Genomic DNA, 20897 nt, shown 5'->3' with positions numbered 1-20897 from the left:
TTTAAAGAAGTCGCCAAAGTTATGTTGCCGGACTAATTAGGTTTGGGAAGTTGTTGATTAGCCTGGAGGCATTGTAGTGTACCGAGGACGCTTTTTAAACGAAAACGTTTTGCCTATGTTGTCCATAGTGGTTTAACGACATCGTTTCTAGTATCTTTCAGTACGGTAAAAATCTTTACTTATCGTTGGGATTTTCGAAAAAAACATTAAGTTATAATATATATACATATATCGTCTATACTGCCCTAACGTAGGACGGTTTTTGATGCTAGTGAAGAGTCTTCCCCCCCACCTTATTTGCTAACTACTCCTCCACTAACATTATTGTATTAATTATGTTGTTTTGTGTATTTTCCACCCAAATTGATGACTTTGTAACTAATCGGGACACCAGACTATAAATTAATGTTTTATTTGCAACATTTGTAATTGATAGTAATCAATAAAAATGGAGGTCAAAATATAATGTATTCACGAAAAATAAGGTAAAACTTAAGTATTTTAAATAAAAGCTTGTTTAAAAGATAATCTAAATGACCTATACCCCACCTGTTGGAAAAATTCTCAAAATTAATACAATGGATTTGTATTTTCCGTGAACGTAACTATCCGACGTTAGGCAGCTGTTCGAAGTAAGGGCATTGCTTCTCTAAAAATCATGCTTCGCCAATATTATTACTTTATTGTTTTACAGCTATTACTTAAGTTCCAACACATTGTTGTAATCATCAAACCATGGAGTTTGAAGAAGCCGATAACAGGGTTCCTTGTAGTTACTGTGGGAGGAAATTTAACCCTGAGAGTCTGGACCGCCATGCAAAAATCTGTGCCAAAACCTCAAAACCACGTCCTGTATTTGATTCAAGCAACCAAAGGGTTTTCACAGCTGGTGATACAAACAATATACCAGTTCCAAAGAAGAACAAAGCACCGATAACAAAGCCACAGAAAAAATCGACAGTTGGGACACTAAAAAGCGCAGGAGATAGAGCTGTTCGAAACCCACCTCAGAAAAAGGCACCAGCCAGATCAGCACAATCCAATTACAACCAATGCCCTCACTGCTTGAGAAAGTTTAACAATGAGGCAGCACAGAGGCATATCCCATTTTGTGCTGAACAACATAAAAGGATTGGCCTTAAAAAAGAGACAACATCTATAAAAAAAGACAGTCTTTCTGCTCAGGCAGCAGCTAGAGCAATGGCAAGACAAAATTATAAGCCGCCTTCATTAAAACCATCATCTGGGCGCAGTGATTCCAGATCACCTGGTAATTCTGCAACCTCTAGGTATGCAACTAATGGAAGAGGTAAAAATGAAAAGTTTAACAGCGCAACACTGAGGGTGGGGTCTAATGCTGAAAGAAATGGCATTTCCCCAAAGCGGTCCAATCCTGAATGGAATGCAGACATAGAAGTACCTGCATACTCATCTGAGGTGCGTACACGTACAGGATTAAAAGCGTACACATCTAACAACACTGAAAAGGAAAGGTTCCAGCGCCAGAGAGGAGTTCTTGAAGAGAAGAAAAACACAATTCGTAAAATCAGCACAAGGAATGACAAGTTAAGACAGCTTGGCGTTGATGGTGTATCGGACCAACATGATTTATTTGGAATTGGTGCGTACAAAAGTAATGAAGTCTCTCCCAGTCCGTCCAGTGGCAGTAAACGTTCTTTGAAAGGAAACTCTCCATTGTCAAATCACGAAAGGCGGGACTTCGTATTCCGAAAGAATGGCGCATATGACTTCAGTGAGACGTACTCTCCAGAGTTTACAGACTCCAACTACCGCCTGCCTTCTCCAGGGTCGAAATTTTGTCATGAATGCGGTTCCAGATACCCCATTTCCAATGCCAAATTCTGCTGTGAATGTGGTCTTAAGAGAATTGTACTTAACTAAAATTTACTCTGTGAAATAATATATATAAAGTTTATTTTAAAATTTGAATCCATTTGATATTCTGTAATGTCGCAACTTTGTGTTCCTCAACTGTTTAATGTATCATAAACCAAACCTTAAAGCACCCTAGCAACTTTCCCTATTGTCACTTTTACAATAAAACTTCTATCCCTATGTCCTATAATACATTCCATTGCAAATGCCCTTTTGTTCCACTGTATCACTCTATTATCATTATCATATGTTAACTTTTATACATAAATAAAGCAACTGTATATTTTACCTTAGCCATACCCATACTATAACTAAAAAAGGGCAAGGTTTTAAATAACTCTGGTTTGTGCTGTGTGTTTATAAACCTAAAAATTCTTGTTTTTTATATAGTTCGTCCTAATCTGTTTAAACTTTACATTTTTCATGTTCAAAATTCAATAATAATTCATATATTATAGACTTAGTTATATTTCTATATTGCTACAAAATAAAAATTATTACACTGTTGGTACAGAATTTTTTAACTGATTTCAATTTTTTTATGTACACTTGTAATGGGAAATAACTAGCACAACATTCATATAGAATATAATTACTGAATAATATAGTTTGAATTTTGAAATTATTTTTATAACTTTTAATAGATGGCAGTAGTGTGGTTAGGTGGTTTATAATTGGATAGATTATTCTTTTTTGTAATCCTTACTGATGAAATGTAAAACTGATGGAAAATATGAATCCAGGTATGAAGAAAAAAATTTTGTAAACCTTTAAACGAAGACTATAAACGTTTTTAATCATATATGTTATAATTTATAACTTCATACAAAATTTGGCAGAATGGCCATGAAATAGTATTCCCGGCTACCAACCAAAGTTGGTCGGTCGCGGTTTTGGTTACTGCGTTTTTTAGTTAGCTGACTAAATTTCTGTGCATTAATTAGTACAGAAGTTAATCGATCGATTTAGGCAGCGACTAGTTTAGTCAGTAGCCGAAAATGCTGCCCCAGATCGCCCTTATGCACCACACATTCGTTTTAACAGAGTTTTTTGTTTCAGGTAGTTTATCTTTGCATTCTTTGAACATTGTGTCCAGGGTGGCTTTCAATAAGTTTAGAGTGAGTAAAAAATCAAAAAAACTTTTTATCAATAAGCAAGTTTTAACAACTGTTGTTTTACCGTTACTACCTGTCTTTTCGCTTTTGTCAACTCTCTTGTTCTTCGTTATCGTGACCGAAGAGACGAAATAAATTGTATTCATTCATTCAATGTTTGTTTGTTAAACATACAATGTCAGATAGCCTATTAAGGCTTAAAATTAATGAACAGAAGATTCAAAAGCTGAAACACTAGTTGTGTACCAACCATTGATCAAACACTACTATGTTTTATAGAAAAATGGAGATTACACCAATGTTGTCATTACTGTTGGCAGCCATGATTGGAAATGTCATCAATGTATTTTAGCTGCTTCATGTACTTCCCTTCACCTCTTGTTTCAAGCTGCGCAATCACTAGATAGGTAAATAAAGGGTATAATGGGAAATTGTCCATCATAAAATAGACTGTATGCAGAATTGCAGTCTACACACACTTTTGTTTTTATTAGAAGTTTTACATAATAATAATCCAACATAATTGGCTTGTTTGTCTGCTAGTTTCTTTTAAATAAATGTAAATATGTTTTTAACTGTAAGCGTGTTTAAACAACTGTTGTTTTGTTGCTATATTCTGTCTTTTCGTTTTTTAAAATCTTTTCTACCGTAATTAAAGAGACAAAATAATAGCTTATCATTGTCATTAAAATAGCATATACAGTCCAATATTATGCTAAAAAGTTTGGTTATGTGGAATTGCTCTTATGGAGTATATAGAAAATAAATTCCTTATTTAAAGGAGTGAATGTATGGCGTGGTAGTTAAAACCACTTTGCGGGTCTCTGTGTTTTGTTTCTAATTTTAGCTGACAAATTGGACAACTCTTAAGTAAATTTGGTGGGAGTAGTGATGGTGTATTGCCCAAGTACATACCCATAATCATAGCTGCATTAAGCTGTGATTTTAATACTCTGTATTGTTTGTAACCAACTAGACCATTGCAATTAAATCAAATACAAACTAAATTGAATTTGCAGAGTTATTCCTACTGTCATTATGCCCGACCACTTCAATGAGCAAGACATTGATTTATGGCTGGATGTTTTATATTTGAACACGCTGCCAAATAACTTAGATAGTGTAAAGAGAGTATATACACTTGCTGCTTATTTAAAGGTATTTTTATCTTTGAAATTAAAAACCAATGCATTGGTATATATGGTATACAGTCAATATAAAATACATAACATTTTTAATACAGATGCCAACTTTAGAATGTATATGTTCAAGTCACTTGGAGAAACAAATGAAAAAAGAGGAATGGATTGAATGGCATTCATCTACACTTAAAACTATTAAGTCCTTGTGTAACTTACAAGTCAGGCATGCAGGGTAAATATTAGGAAATGTTTTCCATTATGGCTACTGTCTACTGCTATGAATAGGGTCTGAGAAACTGATTTCCTAGCATGTTCAATCTATTTTCCTTTATTTGCCCAATGGAATTTTTCATGTGTAGTGCTATGATGTAGTAACCTATGTGACACATTTGGGGTAACCAATAATTCTTAAATGATGCTTATGGACCATAAGTGGCGCAGCCAGAAAAAAAAAGGGGGGGGGGGGGGTTTAATCAAAAAAAAAATTTTTTTTAATTATTTTTTATTTTTTGGTTTAAAAGGGGGGGGGGTCGCGACCACCTTAACCCTCCTGGCTGCGCCATTGCGTTATAGTATTGCTTATAAGTCAGTTTAAATTCTTCATTCCAACAGATTGAACAAAGGAACACATCATATCAATATATTACCTCCTAATGACAAGTTGGATAGCATTACCCACCAACCCAAAACAGGTATTCTTAGGATAGCTTGTTATTTATAGATTTTTGATTGGCCATTTCACCTTTCTGGGTGTGTTCCGGGTTGAAAATGTTTCAGCATACAATAATGATTGATGTTTCATGAACAGTGGCTGTCTGTTCTGTAATATTATTCATATTTTTTTATGGTGTTTTTTAATTATGGAACTTTTGTTTTTCAAATACTTCATTATAAATGTTGTGTTTTGTATACATTAAAGAGGCATAAATACAAAAAAATGTTAAATTTGTGTTTGAATAGAAATTCTTAAATGTGATCTAAAAGTACTAACAAACTTTCAAAATGAAACAGCTGAAAAAAGTGTGGGTCAAAATTAAAAAACAATAAGGTATTTAAAATGGGGGTTTCCAGTGGGAAAAACTAGCATTCAAATTTGACTATTTGTAGTTCCTAAGCTTCTAAAGAATAATAAAAAATCCACGAATTTAATACAATGAATATTTCATCTTTGCAAATATAAACTTTACATTTTATACAGGCGTATTCATAAAGAAGAAGCATGTATTATACCAAATCCAATTATTTTTAATTTTCTTTAGTAGTTAAGAAACTAAGCAGTCAAAGTTCAGTGACATTTTTTTATAAAAAAAAAGTTTATTTTACTACAGCGTTTTTTTCACTCGATCTTTTTAAATGCTGTTTTGTTTTATGAAACTTTAGTGGTGTCTTTAGATCACATTTGAGCATCTCTATGCGTATACAAATATTAATATTTTTGGTTTGTCCTTTAAAGCATTCTCATTCTTGAGAAATTATCTGTTTTAGTCGTTTCTTTACTGAATATATTCACTACACATTTTATTGAAAATTTTTGCATTGGCTTATATAAACGTATATATACACAAATGAACGTATATATATATATATAGGTTTATTTATTTATGTTGTGAAATTAAAAATTTTTTTTCAGGTGAATTGCAAAATGGCCAGGACAATGAATTTGAATTAGAACCATCAATACCTCAAACTTCAGCTACAAATGAACGCATAAAACCAAGGTAAATCAAAATCTTTTAGAAATATATATTTTAGAAGTTTTTCTGTCTATTTTTGTTTAAATATTATATATACATATATGCAAAACATTTTAAAAATTAAATGAAACATTGCTTTAACCGTTAAAGTTTTAATTTGTGCAAACTTACCCAGTATAGATAAGTTTTACCGATGGCCCCAGCCCTAATAAATATCAAACAGACTGCAAATCTAAAAAAAATATCTGATTCTGTTTTTACGATTTTGGCAAAATTATACGATTCCGTTTTTTTTATAAAAAGACTGTAAAGTCTCTTGCAAAGTTAAACAACTGCAGTTTTACACAAAAATTAACACCTGTTAAATGTTAAAACATACATTTCTCTAAATGTTCAGCTTACTAAGTTGCAGTCACTGTGGAAAATTATTTAAACGTAAATATGACTTGGTTGTTCATGACCGACGCATGCATTCAAACAAACCATTCCGATGCCCTGTGTGTCCCAAGGAATACGCTCTTAACAGGTTAGTCTAAAACAGTGATTCTCAACCTTTTTAACTGGTAGACCAGTAAAATTTTAAAACAAGTTTTGTGGACTAGTTGACCTTAAAAAATCAACCCAAAATGTAATTCTGTCTCAAAAGTAGACCATGAGCTCTATGTTACGTCACAGTGCTGCAAATTACGGAACTGGCAAAGTTCTAAATTAGTTTAAAGTTTGATTTTTATTTTTTTAACCAATGGACAAGACTTCAACATGTTGCATTTTGCAATTGAGATATGAAATTGTGATATATTTTGCGGACCTGCAGAAAAGTTGACGCAGAACAGCGGTTGAGAAACACTGGTCTAAAGTATAGCTTTACCACGGTCGAGGCGACCATTAATTTATAATTTCAATAAACTAATTTTTGATACTTAATTACCTTTAAAATCAATAAAATCATTATTTAAATTAAAACAATATTCTGTTACTATTATTTATTTGCCTAAATGTCATAACATATATATAGGCCTGTATGGGGTTTTCCTATCTTACCCCAAGTGTCCCATGTACCCCATTGTTTTTTATTACCCAACTTGACTATATAAATAATTTAGCTTATATTTTTACTTTTCATTTACAGAGAGTTACAAATTCACTTACGAATACACAAACCAGGGTTTCGACACCAGTGCAAACATTGTAGTATGAAATTTATCTCTACAGAAGGACGTAGGAAACATATACTGCAAGAACATAAGTAAATTCCTCTTAATATTATCTTGCTAAAAAAAGGGCCATAAGTTATATTTATGGGTTAAAGTGTATAGAGAAGGATTTCTGTGTTTTAACAAATGTAATTAACTGTCGCATGGGGTAAAATAACTGTCATTCATAGTTGTTTAACATTTTGAACATTTTATACCTTGAAGGGGCATACCAACGAAAAATGAAAATTTGTATATGGGTAGATATGCTCAAATGTAACCTAAACGTACCATCAAAGTTTGCCAAAACGATTTGGCTTCTAAAAAAATCGAGTGAAAAAAAAAACGCTGGACTAAAAAAAAGTCGGCTGTTTCGACAATGCATGGGATTTCCCATAAGAAAAAAATTCACTCAACTTTGATCGTTTCTAGTTTCTAAAATACTAAAGAAAATTCAAATTTTATTTTTGGTTTGGTATAATGAATGCTTCTTCTTCAAGAATATATAAAAAAATTGTAAAACATAGACTTCATTATGTTTTATTTTTTCGATTGAACGTAGGTACACACCAGATTATGCCGACTCAGCATATTTTCAAACCGAATTTTAAACATGAAAAACTGACTTTTTTATAAAAAAAATTATACAGTAGGTACTAGTGAGACATAATGAACTTTTTAATATAAAAAAAGTGCTAAAAATTTACTAATAAGAAAAAAAGTGCTGAGTCAGCATATTATGTAGCTATGTTCAATCGAAAATTAAAACATAATAAAGTCTATGTTTTACTTTTTTTTTATATAGTTTTGAAGAAGAAGCATCCATTATACCAAATCAGAAATAACATTTGAATTTTCTTTAGTATTTTAAAAAGTAGAAACGATCAAAGTTGAGTGAAATTTTTCTTATGGGAAATCCCATGCATTGCGCAACGGCCAATTTTTTTTTACTTCAGCGGTCGAATTTGCGGTTTTCAAACTCATTTTTTTCAAAAGCTGTTTTGTATTTTAAAACTTTGATGGTAGCTTTAGATCACATTTGAGCATATCTATCGATACACAAATTTTGATTTTTCGTTGGTATGCCCCTTTAACAAACCCCCCCAAAAAATTGCAGAACGTATGCGTGCAAAAACATAGGCTGCAAATCTGCCTTTGTAAGCCAGGAGCTTCTAGATCAACATCCCTGCATGAAAACCAAGGAGAAGAAACATCAGTGTGAAGTTTGTGGCGTTACATTTCGCTTGGCGGAATATATGAGGCGTCACGTCAGCGCAGTGCACGTGAAGGAAAAACCATTCAAGTGTACAGAATGTGAGCGCCACTTCAACAGGCCTGAACAATTAAAACTACACCAAATCACGCACAGCAAGGAGAGGCGATACAAATGTGATTTATGTGGAAAGACTTTTCGACAACCAGCTGGCCTTTGGAAACACAAACGAAAACACAACGGTGTGTAAAACTTTTTCAATAATTATGTTAAAAGTGTTTTTGTTTTAGTTTTCTCCAGGTATGTACTGTCTTATATTTGTGTGTTTTAAGGAGGATATTTTGTATGCGAGATATGTGGATACAGCTGCAGGTCTAACAGCGTGTTGTCAATGCATCTAAAATCCCATGTTTCCGATACACACAATACTTGCCAGCAGTGCAAGAAGACATTCAAGGTACTTTTCCATACATTTTAGACAGCTCTTCTAAAGACTATACTTTTCTACTAAATCATGTCTTTGTTTTAACTAATAAAATGTTCTAAAAGTTCATAAGTTTAACTTAAATATTGCATCTTCCATATAAAACTAAACAGGTTTGTATGTAGTTTTAAATGACAGTCTTCGCATGCACAGAACATGAAGAGTTTAAACAGACATATGAAGCAGCATTCGAAGAACACTTGACAAATTGTAGCTCAGGTATTTATTTAAAACATTATATTGTAGCGTTGGAATGTATGCTCCGCATTCCACTCTACTAATTAAGGTCGCACTCAGGAAGTGTCCTACAACATAGCGACTGCGTGCCTTTTTCTTTTCGTTCTCTTCCTGTGTTTCGCATTTACATGTTCGCAGGCATTACAAAATATACTCACTCAACGAACGCTACAATATATACTTCAAGGTATGGCTATAAAGTAAGACTGTGCTAGTAACACAACCTCTACTTACTGATTACTACAGTTGCAAGAGGATGCTAATGTAACATAATGGTAATGTAAACATCTAAACTAACACACGAGGTGTGTTATGCATAATGCAATATGCCCTTGTTATAACCTTTGTTCCCATACAAAAGCAATAGACACACCACAGAGTGAAACAATATACAAATTTATTTAATTACAGAAACATACTGCCGAAGAAACAGTCACGATTAAGAAAAAATGGTCAGTTCAAAATGAAATCAAAAGCAACTAAAAAAGGCATTGCACTGCCCGCAACTACATACCAGTTATACTGTATTTGTAATTTTTAAACAAAATCTAAAGCAACTTTAAAAAGGCATTGCACTGCCCGCAACTACAACCCAATCATACTGTATTTGTGTTTGAATAAAAACACCAATAAAAGTGTTCACAGTGTCAAGTATTTTAAAAGATGCTGTTTTATGAGTCTTTCTTTTCAAGACTTTCTTTCATTTTAAAGTAAAGCAGACCAAGGTCTTTCATGGAGCCCTCAGTTCTCGCACGAGATTTTAAACATGATTCATATTGTTCTAAAAATGGTTAGTATGTAATAAAAATATGGTTAGAATGTAATATTATATGGATAACAAGATAAGCTTGTGAAGTGTAATGCCAATGAAGACCGGTTTATGCCCGAGTTGGCACTTCACACAGGGCCTGCCTGTAACCCAGAGGTTCTAGGCTCACCATGCTACCATTGTGGGCATATATGTGTTCTTCGGCAAGAAGACACTTAACGACAATTGCTTCAACCCACTGGTCACTAATAGGTTGTCCACATTATCAGCCATACATAATAAAAATTCCAAAAAAATAACCACTCACAAAGTAACTCGTAAGCTGGCATGAGGTGTATGAAGCAGAGCACCCATGTTATAAGGGCTGTTGTTTTCCGCCCACGTGAGCTAACATATTCATTCATTTGTATCACTTAAAACCACTGCTGGTAGTGGTATACAAAAGGTTTGGTGTCTTAGACAGCCACTATTACACAGTTAAAGAGATGGGGAAATTATTCTTTACCTTTAGCCCAAGATGCATCACATTCCTTAGGATGCCAATGATGAAATAATGTGTTCACTGGTGTTCGTATAACTTGTAGATTGCTTTGAGAAAACTTTCTGTATAACAAAGAGTCTTCCGTTCCCCATCCACGTATGTTTAGATCAAAACCACCTGTTGATATGAATGTTACTTACTTTATCCTTGCGTAGCCAGAAAATGACAGTCGTTATAACACGGGTGTACACCTCGTGCCACCTTACGTGTTACCATGTATGTTACTTTGTAGGTGATTATTTTCGGGTTTTTTTTCCATGTATGGCTGATAATTTGGACAACCCATTAGTGCCCACTGGGTTGAAGCAAGGGCCGTTAAGGGTCTTGTTCAAGGACAAATATACCCACAATGGCAGCGACAAGGCTTGTACCCATAACCTCTGGGTTACAGACAGGCGTGCTAATCACTTTGTCACGGCGCTGAAGTGATTCTTTTATTCACCATAGTTTTATATATGATAGTTACACATATATAAAAAAAGCCAAGTTTTAACTCGAAATTGAGCATAAAATGGGTGAATGGTGTGTAAGCAGCCATAGATGTTACTACTAGACAGTACGACCAAGTTATGGCATTTAAAACAAATTACCTATTTCCACAAAATCAGACTTGTACTGACAAGTCATTCCAAAACCGAAATCCCTCCAAAATCCATAGTTGTTTTTAATAACTTGTCTGTCACGTAATTCGGGCACCTTGTCTTTATCAAAGACAACATTTGGGTTGTATAAGCTGAATACTACAGGGTAGAAGACTGAAACTCCTGAAAGAAGAAAACGTAATTTACAAATGAAATAGGGGTGTACGAGTTGTGTCTTTACGGACTTTTGTTTCTATTAGAAGTTAAACTTGATAATAATTAAGCAGAAATGGATTGTTTGTCTGCTAGATGTAGCCACCATGCTTATTTTCTTCCAATTAAATTTAAATATGTTTTTAACTGTAAGTGTGTTTTAACAACTGTTGTTTTGACGCTGTATCCTGTCTTTTCGTTTAAAATATTTCTAATTCTTCGCTACCATAATCCAACAGACAAATAAAGTTAATATTAATATGAATATGGATTCAACCAAAGAAATTTAAAATGAAGTTACCTGCTTGGCTATGTGACCTACACTGGGTCAAAAATTCTGGCGAAAATGCAATGTCAATGTCACAGAAAAACAGAAGTGGATTTTTCACTGTGAGAGAATTGACGCCTTTTTGCAATGCTGTAGAAAATCAAAGTAAATTAAAAAATTCCAAGAAAAGATATAAAATTATATATGAATGAATAAATGACAAATGTAACTTGCTTTATCTTTGCATGGCCATAAAACGACAATCGTTATAACACAGGTGTTTATACACCTCCTGCCAGCTTATGAGTTACCGTGTATGTTACCCCCCCAGGGAATTTTTAATTGCTGTTAAGTGTATTGTCCAAAGACACCAACACCCACATTAATGGCAGTGAGACGCCTTGAAATCATTACCTCTGGGTTACAGACAGGTATCCGAACCACTTTACCAAAAGTTCGGACTCCGGACCATATGGTAAATAAACTTGTACTTAGTAGTTCCCATAGTATATCAGGCTAACACACCAAATCTGAAAAAAAATCTCAGATTCCATGGCATGCCTAAGATGCCTTTATATTGCTAACCCCATACCCCACGCATTACCTTTTCCACGACTGAATTCTTCGTTCAAAACACTGACCACACTAAACTGGGTAAAACCGGTTTTATTGCGAAATTCTTCCATATCCTGATTTAAAGAATAGAGACCAACTTTTCCAAAGTAAACAACAGTTAAGTGAACGTTGTGGTCCACTTGTATTGTGTCGTCAAAATATTTCATGAACATCCTAAAAAGTATTTAATATCTAAAGCACTAATGGGACATATTATATTCTCATTATTCTGAATATTAATATATACCAATTTGATTGGACATGTTTATAATTACTATTAAATGTGGGCTATTCTTTTATGGCTGGGCAACAAAGTCAGGGTAACACGGTTGTTCTGTTTCATACACCTGTGCCTGTTTACGATTTACTAAACAGGTAAATTTGTGGGTAATTATATTTTTATGTAAATATGACTGCTAGGTTAAAGCATAGAAGTATCTTGCTAAAAATACACCCACAATATTAGCAGCACCGAGCTTTATACCTGCTACCTTTGTGCAAACAGCAGGTGCACTAAAAACTGTGCCATAAATTACAAAAACAAAAAATAAGTAAGAAAACTTACTGGAAAGTGTCAATTCTGTTCTGTAAAGGAACAATAAAGTGAACAGTTTCACTGGTGGGTGATGACCTGGTTTGAATGGCTTTGGGTGGAGCCAGTGGTCGAAATACAGTCACGTAAAAAAGCTTTATATCTTTGGGTAGGTTGGCACTTGATATTGGTTTGTATACAAGCTCATAGTGAACACCCATGCCTGCTTCTGTTCGTGATAAACCTGTAGAATGGTAATGTAACTGGGTAACTGGTAGATAAATAAGATGCATTCTTTGCCATGTGTGTAGACAAAGTTTAATTTAAAACTTACCAGAGCACAGTTCCAAAAGTTCACTTTTATTTAAAAAAAAACACAAAAAAAACGGGAATGACAGTAACATAGTTGTGAGACATGTTAAAGCCTGAATATTAACTACTGAAGCTATGGTTTTAAAAACCCAGCCCTATTAGAAAGACACTACACATTCATGTTACAATAACGCAACACAATCATCTAACTTGAACACATTAAACCAGATAAAAATGTTAATAAAATTTTGAAAACAATTTTAACTTTGACAAGAAAAGACAAAGTTTACTCTAAGTAAATACAGACGCTGGACTAGAGACACCCTTTTTAGCAAATAAATTTAACTTTGGCAAGAATGGACAAAGTTTACTCAGACCAAATACAGATGCTAGAGACACCCCTTGTATAAACAAGTTTTAATAGATCTTTAGTACTCTAGTATCCCGAATAACGTATCTACAGTTTTCTGCTGATATTGTATTGGGCCTAAAAAAATTTTTTAAATTAATTTTCAGATACAAAAATTAACAAGCAATTAATTTAAACCAACACCTATCCGCCATTCTTCAGAGTTAAGTTTAAATTGATTTTAATAAAATCGGTCCAAATTTTTTTCAAAGTTGAGAAACAATATTATCAAATGTGTTACATTTAATTATACACGACGGGGCAACGACAATTTTTATAACATGGATGTTCTGTTTCATACGCCTGATGCCCGGTTACATTTGTACCTGTATAGATGACTATTTTTGGTGGATTTTTTGGTGTATGGCTGACAATTTGAACAACATAAAATAAACCACTTGTGCCTTAAGTGTCTTGCCCAAAAGTTAGACCCCAACAATGCTAGCAGCATCAAGTCAGATTATTGTTGATTTTAAAGTATATTGCATTAATTTTATTATTTAACACCAAGAGAACAAACAGAAAAACATTTGTTTAATATTACCATGTACAAAATCTTTTTCAGTGAACCGGTAAGTAGGCGTGACCTCAAGGCGACGCCCACCACTGTTTAAACTTTCCACCCCAAAGTTAATCACACCGGGAAACTCGGAATTCCAGTCGTATCGAGACGAGATCACGTCTTGGGGTCTCTGCTTCAACCCCAAATCCATCTTATACACAAAAGTCCTGTAAAAAATTTTATTTTATTTATTTTTAGAAAAATTTAAAAAAATTTAGTCCTACTTTATTTTCAAAATGTTAATATGCTGAACACTGTAGACTTTGTTTTATCGTTAAGTTTTGTCTGTGCTTGCTTAAAATTTATTGCTAGTTTCCTGTTGTCGTATATTGTAATGACGTAGTTATAAAACAAATTAAGATACCATCTAAGTATACCGGCGCTGGTGAACAAATATTTAATGAGTAGCTCTTAATACCAAATGTCAGTGACCATCAGAACATGCCTTAACCCCTTTTTTATAAGAAGTCTTATAAAAAAAATATCCCGAACACCAGATTAGAAAACAATCCGGTATAAAATGCAACTACACATTAGAAAAAGTTTTAGTGTCTTTGGGGCTTATAAATCATTACAGAAATTATTGGGTACCATATATAATAAAGATATTAATATAAGTAATGATATAAACATACTGTAATTATTTAAACCAGGGTATAATTGTAAGCAGGTGTGTCACAACCTGCAATTACATACTGAAGTTCAACATACTCTCATAATTACCTGTCAAACATTCGAAACTCATTCACTGAATATTCATTTCTAAGACGTTGCCCTTTTAAAACTCTCGCCTTTGAAATCTAAAACCAAAACAATTATTATTAATACAGAAACAGTATTTACAGTAAAATTAAAAAAATAACAGTAAAACTTTAATTTTTTTAACATATTGCAGTGTATTTATACAACTTAGTTTAGATACATGGCTCAACTTATTACTACAAAAGGCATGTCTAGGACACATACACTAATCAGCATTGGTAAACCTTGTACCCTCACTGTAACCCACATTCATGACAAGGGGGGGAATTTTATAACGATTGTCCTTGCCCTAACTTGAAAAGATAACCAGTTTATATTTTATTTAAAATGATTTTCCTCCAGCGCCATGGCATAGTGGTTAGCGCGCCTGCCTGTAACCCAGAGGTTTGGATTCAAGGCTTGACGTTGCTACTATTGTGGGCGTATGTGTCCTTGGGCAAGACACTTAAAAGCAATTGTTCCAACTTAGTGGTCACTAATGGGTTGTCCAAATTAACAGCCATACATAAAAAAATGAAAAAAATCCCCCCAAAAAATAATTACCTACGAAGTAACATACATGGTAACTCGTAAGCTGGCACGAGGTGTTAAACCTGTGTGATAACGACTGTCGTTTTCCGGCCACGTGAGGATAAAGTAAGTTACATTCATTCATTTTTTAAATATTTGCTACCTAATCAAAGAGACAAATAAACTTATTATTATCATTATGAGTGCGAAATTACGATTTAATGGAATGTTTTTTTGTTACCTGTTCATGAAGAAAATGCAAAACTTTATCACCATCCATGTATAAAGGGTTGCTTTCTTCTGTAGAAATTTCCTCCTGGATAAAAAAACGACCAAAAATTATTCGCACACAAATACACAATATTTAAAAAATGGTTCCGAAAAAAAATTGTTCATAATTAAAATGTAAATAACAAACATTTTAGACGAAATGGTAAAATACAAAACACAGCTCACTCTTGAAGAAGGTAAAATGTAACTGTGTAGAAAGTTAAATCTACCTTTTGTTCTTCTATCTTGATTAACTGAGATTTCTTTGTTTCCAGAGCGCTTTCCAAATCTTGAATTTGGTGTTGTAGACTTCTTATGATCTGTTGAAGATAATTTTATATGATATATATATATATATATATATATATATATGTTTAATTTTTAAAAAGACAATCAAATTTTAAACAATAATAGTGTATTAATACTAAAAGACAATTTTAAATGATATTTTTCTAATTTTAAACAGTAATGGGGTATAAAATTATGAACTATAAAATATTAGGCTTGTATAGGGTGTACCTTGTCGCTTTGTTCAAACTTTTCGCTCCATTTTAGTTGATTACCCCATGAACCTGTGACTAACATATATATTATATCAAGAGTCAACTAGACTTTAATTTGTAATCCATTTCTTACTCTTTTGATCTTCTGCAACTCTTCTTAAATAAGGAACAGAGACATCCAACATAATAAGAAACAATGCAACAATAATTACAACGGTAATAAACCTCAGAAGCAGCCTTTTTGACACCATTTTGATTGGAATTCACTGTAAAAAATAAAACATTTACAGACTACAGTTGCAATAAAGTTAAACACGCTCCGTTGCGGCTATGAAGCCTCGTAATTAGAATCCATATAGAATAAAAATACACAAAGCGTTCATACCTGTGCAACACGGTAAACTTGCTATTCGTTATTCTATTAACAGATGAATAACCGGCTATTCTTGTACCCGTGCGTTACTGTGTACAGTATGCTTTGGTTGTCTTGCTCATGCGTAATCAACATACGCATTAGCACCACGTCGGAAAGAGCATGACGAAGAAAGAAAAAAAAGAAACCAACTCAAATATATCAACAGAACTGAGTCCCCTGTGCCAACTTCTAGGGAGTTCCCCGCTGAAAAGTTTGGCAAATAATCAAATAATCAAGCAAGTGGTCACGTGATCAAGGTGAGCATAACCTCAAAATACTGTCCTGCTAGTGTTTCTGAATGTTGAATGCGTTTATTAGGATATCTGTTTTTTTAGGGTTTTTTATCATCTTGTTTCGTTCGAGATAACTATTTTGTTCTAAAATCTCCCCGAATGATAATGTATGTTTGGTGGTGGCGCTGTTCATTGAGCAGGAATAATAGTGAACATGAGTCAGTAGTGAAATTGTATTTAAAGTCAAGAACAGCGTATATCGGGTCATATTTATACGTATCTGTCGTTAAAAAATAGATTTTTGGTTATATTTGTCTGAAAACTAACAGATCTGTCACACCAGAAGTGAAGCTTGGTCGTTAGCTCTTCACAATGGCAACTTCCCTTGGAGCAAATCGCTACAATCGTCAAAACTGGGAAGAATCTGTAAGTCTATCTTTAGCTATGCTTTAATTATTACTAAGCTTTCCAGAAAGATGCGTATCATATTAAGTCATAACATCATTCAGAACTGGTATCTTTCCACCCCGGTTTTTATTAAAATGCTCAAATTCATAATGCCTATTTATAAAAATACCATATTATACAAGCAACATAGAATTCAGACTTTAACTTGTTCGAGTTACAAACCTGGTTACTCGTAAGCCGACACAAGGTGTATGAACCTTAACATGTAACATAGTAACGTAATACCTGTTTTTTATTTGTTTTTTTTTTATTGACATTGTATTCATGTTACCTACATCCCACTATAAGTTACACTAATTCACTTATTTTCAGGACTTTCCAATTTTGTGTCAGACATGCCTTGGAGACAATCCATATATACGCATGGTAAGTTTTATTAAAGCTAAAAAAAATTGCTTTAACATTGAATAATTTGTAATGTGTGTCTATTATAACCAAAGTTCGTATACCATGTTTTAATGTAGGGATGCACATTCTAAAATAATTAGGTTTTATATATTTTAAGGATACTTTTTTTGAATCTAGCATTTCCAATTTTTCTATTTATAGGATGACATAAATTAAATAACCTATTTACACTAATATACAAGCAGTGCTGATCTCACAGCTCATATTTCTGAATTAGGCATCCTTAATACCAGAACAGTAGTTCTAGGTATTATTATAACCTGACCTGCTGAAGATAAAAAAAAACAGAACTTTTAATAAAAAAAAAAACTGGATTATAAAAATAAATAAATTTTATACATGTTGTCTTTTATCCAGACTAAGGAAACTTATGGAAAAGAATGTAAAATATGTGATCGGCCATTCACAGTGTTCCGTTGGTGTCCCGGCGCGCGCATGAGGTTTAAGAAAACTGAGGTTTGTCAGACTTGTTCAAAACTTAAGAACATTTGTCAGACATGTCTGTTGGATTTGGAGTATGGTAAGTTAACTTTCTTAACAAGCAGGAATTAAAATTGTTACAATACTTGGAAGTCACAGTGACAGTTGCCATTATTTAAAGTATGATACACAAAAATACTAATAGATTTACTTCGCTGACCAATAATAGATTGTGTAGCCCACCATTTAAAAAAGATTTTATTCTTTTTATTGAACTTCAAAGGTCGTTTTGTGTCAGTTTGCATTTTAAATTCTGTGTTTTTATTAGGTTTGCCGGTTCAAACAAGAGATGAAGCTTTGGCAATAAAAGATGACATTCCAAAGTCCGATGTTAACAAAGAATTCTACACTCAAAACATGGAGAGAGAGGTAAAAATACTCCCCAGATTTTTCTCGAAATGTTATATACTGTTCTGTATACCAAACTTTGATTCTGCGTTTAGATTGCCAATACTGATGGTACAGTTGCTGTTGGCTCAGTAGGCAAAGCACAGGCACCAAGTGATCTTTTAGTTCGAATGGCACGCACCACACCTTACTATAAACGTAACAGACCTCATATCTGCTCTTTCTGGGTGAAAGGTGAATGTAAAAGAGGGGAGGAATGCCCATACAGGTCAGACTCTTATATTTCTTACAGTGACAATTTGTATTTTGTGTGATCGTTTTACTTTTATTTAATTCAAAGTTTCTAATTCAATTTACTACTTTTGCCTTAAGGCTCAGTCATTTTGCATTAAACCTCAAACTATTAATAAAGAAATCGTTGTTATCTTTATTTAAAAAGTTCTCTGGTGCTACTCCCTTAGACCCTTACTATATCTATAAAACGTGTTAATAAGGGGGTTACTAGTGGTACATTTATTTTGTTTAACTGGTTTTGATGCTTTGATAGGTTACCAACCATTTTGAGCAAGTATTTCTCATTATAAAAGTTTAAATGCCAGGATTGAAAAATGTGACAGATTTTTAAACACTTGGTACACTTTTAAATAATGAAGACTAACTGCAGGGACAATTATGTGCTTAGTAGTTCGTTAGACTTAATATAAATTGATACTTCTCTCTTAATTATAAATTTAGATGACAAGTTTAGTTTAATATTAAACTTTTTTAAATTTTTTAGTTTAATTTTTAAGTGTTGTATTTTCAATTTTTTGGTTTTCAGGCACGAGAAGCCAACAGATCCAGATGATCCTCTGTCTGACCAGAACATCAAAGATCGGTATTACGGGATAAATGATCCCGTTGCCAACAAATTGATGCGAAGAGCAACTGAGAGCGCTGAGCAGGAGGCGGTAGCTCCTCCAGAAGATCAGACGATAACAACTCTATATATTGGAGGACTAGGAGAGGCTGTCAATGAGGAAGATCTTAGGTTCGTAAAAAATTTCTAAACTTAAATAAAGGAAAAATAAAACTTCTTCTAGTAAATTGCTGGAATGTCGAATAATGTACTGATGGAGATGTCGTTTATTTGTCAAGTTATATCAGACTTAATTTCCCTTTGTTTTAGCATTTTTTACATGATTCGCTTACATTTATTTCTTTATAACAAAGTACTTTATTAGGCCATGTTTTAGCAAAGTCATGTTTTTTTCATTATTTACGTTTCCCCTTTAAAAAATCCTGTGTTAAACATTTTCCATTGAATTTACAGAGACCAGTTTTACCATTATGGTGAGATTCGTTCAATCCACATGGCAACCAACCAAAATTATGCATTCGTCCAGTTCACCAAACGCAGTGATGCTGAAACTGCAGCAAAGAGAACCGCTGGCAGACTCATGATCAAAGGAAAAAGGTATTTTAATAGGGTCTGTTACACGCTTTTTATAAAAAAGTCTGTTTTTCCTGATTTAAATAATCTTGTTATAGTATTTACAAATCACCCTATGCGATATCTATTTTATTTCCCAGAATTGTTGTTAGTTGGGGCAAATCTCAAGGCTCAATTAAAAAAGGGCGGAGATAAAAGAGCTAACATATCTTTTTTTCTAGAATTGTTGTTCGTTGGGGCAAATCTCAAGGCTCAATCAAAAAAGGTGGAGATAAAGGAGATAAGTCTTCTCATAGTTCATACAACCCTGTACCTGGTCTACCTGGTGGTTAGTTGCATTTTTAGTTGTTTTCTCTCATTATTTTATGAAACTTAACCACATTGTAAAATCTCCAGCACTACCAATGCCATCTGAAATTGGTGATGGTGCAAAATATAAGAATTATAACTACATGGAGCCTCCACCCCCTGGAACCATCCCGATGCCTGGAATGAACCAACCACCTCGTATGCCACCTCCCCCACCACCAATGCACATGATGCCACCGCCAGGTAGTTTGTATTAGTGATACAAGATTGTGCCACCTCAAATAGTCATTTATTGGTTATCCAAATTGTCTGCGACGCGCCCCACTCGGATACTATCAAATCAATATTGTAACTTTCAAAAATCTTTTTCCAAAAACTTTAATATTTTATATTTAAAATCAGAAGTATTTTTTCAGATTTTACCTACTTTGAACATACTTTTGTTGCAGGGTACCAAGGAATGCCAGGCCCTCGTATGCCCGTACATTATCCATCACAAGACCCTCATCGAATGGGTGCAAATATGTAGGAAAATTCAACCAAACCAAGTCTTAGACAACCTTTACCAATGATCAGGCCCCCTGTACATTTTTGGTTTACATTTTTTGTGCAAAAATCAAGCTGAAAAAGATTTTGATGCTGCTAAATGTATAACGTCATCAAAGCTTTTACATTAAAATGTTTTACATCAAAAGCCTTTGTTGGAACTGAAATACAAACCATATCAGCTTGTCAATGTTGTCTTTTCTTGAGTCTACTGGGAAAGAAGAAGAAATTTTGCATCTAGTTTTGATACATTTTTGAGATGGACTAATAGTAACGGTTTAAAGCCAAAAATCTGATCTCTGCTAAATGTATAACGTCATCAAAGCTTTTACATTAAAATGTTTTACATCAAAAGCCTTTGTTGGAACTGAAGTACAAATCATATCAGCTTGTCAATGTTGTCTTTTCTTGAGTCTACTGGGAAAGAAGAAGAAATT

At 33.5% G+C, this 20897-nt stretch overlaps 4 protein-coding genes across 9 annotated transcripts; 3 read left to right on the top strand and 1 right to left on the bottom strand.

Moving 5' to 3' along the window:
- Positions 1-439: 439 nt before the first annotated feature.
- LOC100175274 (zinc finger C2HC domain-containing protein 1A) lies at positions 440-2501 on the top strand. Its single transcript, XM_002130625.4, has one exon. The coding sequence runs from the start codon at positions 736-738 to the stop codon at positions 1900-1902; it is 1167 nt and encodes a 388-aa protein (XP_002130661.1). The 5' UTR covers positions 440-735; the 3' UTR covers positions 1903-2501.
- A 3-nt stretch (positions 2502-2504) lies between these two features.
- Positions 2505-9636, top strand: zf(btb/c2h2) (zinc finger protein). Of its 5 annotated transcripts, none has more exons than XR_003396536.1 (14): positions 2505-2639; positions 2956-3014; positions 3291-3418; positions 4031-4169; positions 4255-4385; positions 4766-4845; positions 5784-5871; positions 6245-6373; positions 6977-7093; positions 8158-8495; positions 8586-8710; positions 8876-8956; positions 9113-9161; positions 9386-9628. XR_003396536.1 is itself a non-coding variant. In XM_026837429.1 (13 exons), the coding sequence occupies exons 1-12, from the start codon at positions 2621-2623 to the stop codon at positions 8939-8941; spliced, it is 1419 nt and encodes a 472-aa protein (XP_026693230.1). In that variant the 5' UTR covers positions 2505-2620; the 3' UTR covers positions 8942-8956; positions 9386-9620.
- Positions 9355-16434, bottom strand: LOC100177589 (chondroitin sulfate N-acetylgalactosaminyltransferase 1). Of its 2 annotated transcripts, none has more exons than XM_026837501.1 (13): positions 16207-16434; positions 15955-16087; positions 15838-15890; positions 15549-15638; positions 15290-15364; positions 14500-14576; positions 13759-13943; positions 12527-12737; positions 11951-12135; positions 11380-11496; positions 10875-11048; positions 10249-10401; positions 9355-9755 (listed from the first exon to the last, which is right to left on the bottom strand). In XM_026837501.1, exons 2-13 carry the CDS (start codon positions 16070-16072, stop codon positions 9646-9648), a joined length of 1548 nt encoding a protein of 515 aa, XP_026693302.1. In that variant the 5' UTR covers positions 16073-16087; positions 16207-16434; the 3' UTR covers positions 9355-9645. The 2 variants fall into 2 exon arrangements, with proteins under 2 accessions (XP_026693302.1, XP_002130454.1); XM_002130418.4 differs by having other exon boundaries at positions 15838-15896; positions 16207-16433.
- A 301-nt stretch (positions 16435-16735) lies between these two features.
- Positions 16736-20694, top strand: zf(c3h)-12 (zinc finger protein). The gene is given in 10 exon segments (NM_001078446.1): positions 16736-16895; positions 17250-17303; positions 17703-17865; positions 18094-18194; positions 18269-18441; positions 18994-19203; positions 19486-19629; positions 19827-19933; positions 20002-20157; positions 20364-20694. Coding segments are annotated over 10 exon segments (1242 nt in total). The 5' UTR covers positions 16736-16841; the 3' UTR covers positions 20444-20694.
- The last annotated feature ends 203 nt before the right edge of the window (positions 20695-20897 follow it).

This window comes from Ciona intestinalis, chromosome 14 (assembly GCF_000224145.3).
Source record: "Ciona intestinalis chromosome 14, KH, whole genome shotgun sequence".
NCBI lineage: Eukaryota > Metazoa > Chordata > Ascidiacea > Phlebobranchia > Cionidae > Ciona > Ciona intestinalis.
Note: the sequence above shows the minus strand (reverse complement) of the source record. Positions and strands in the feature narration are given on the sequence as shown.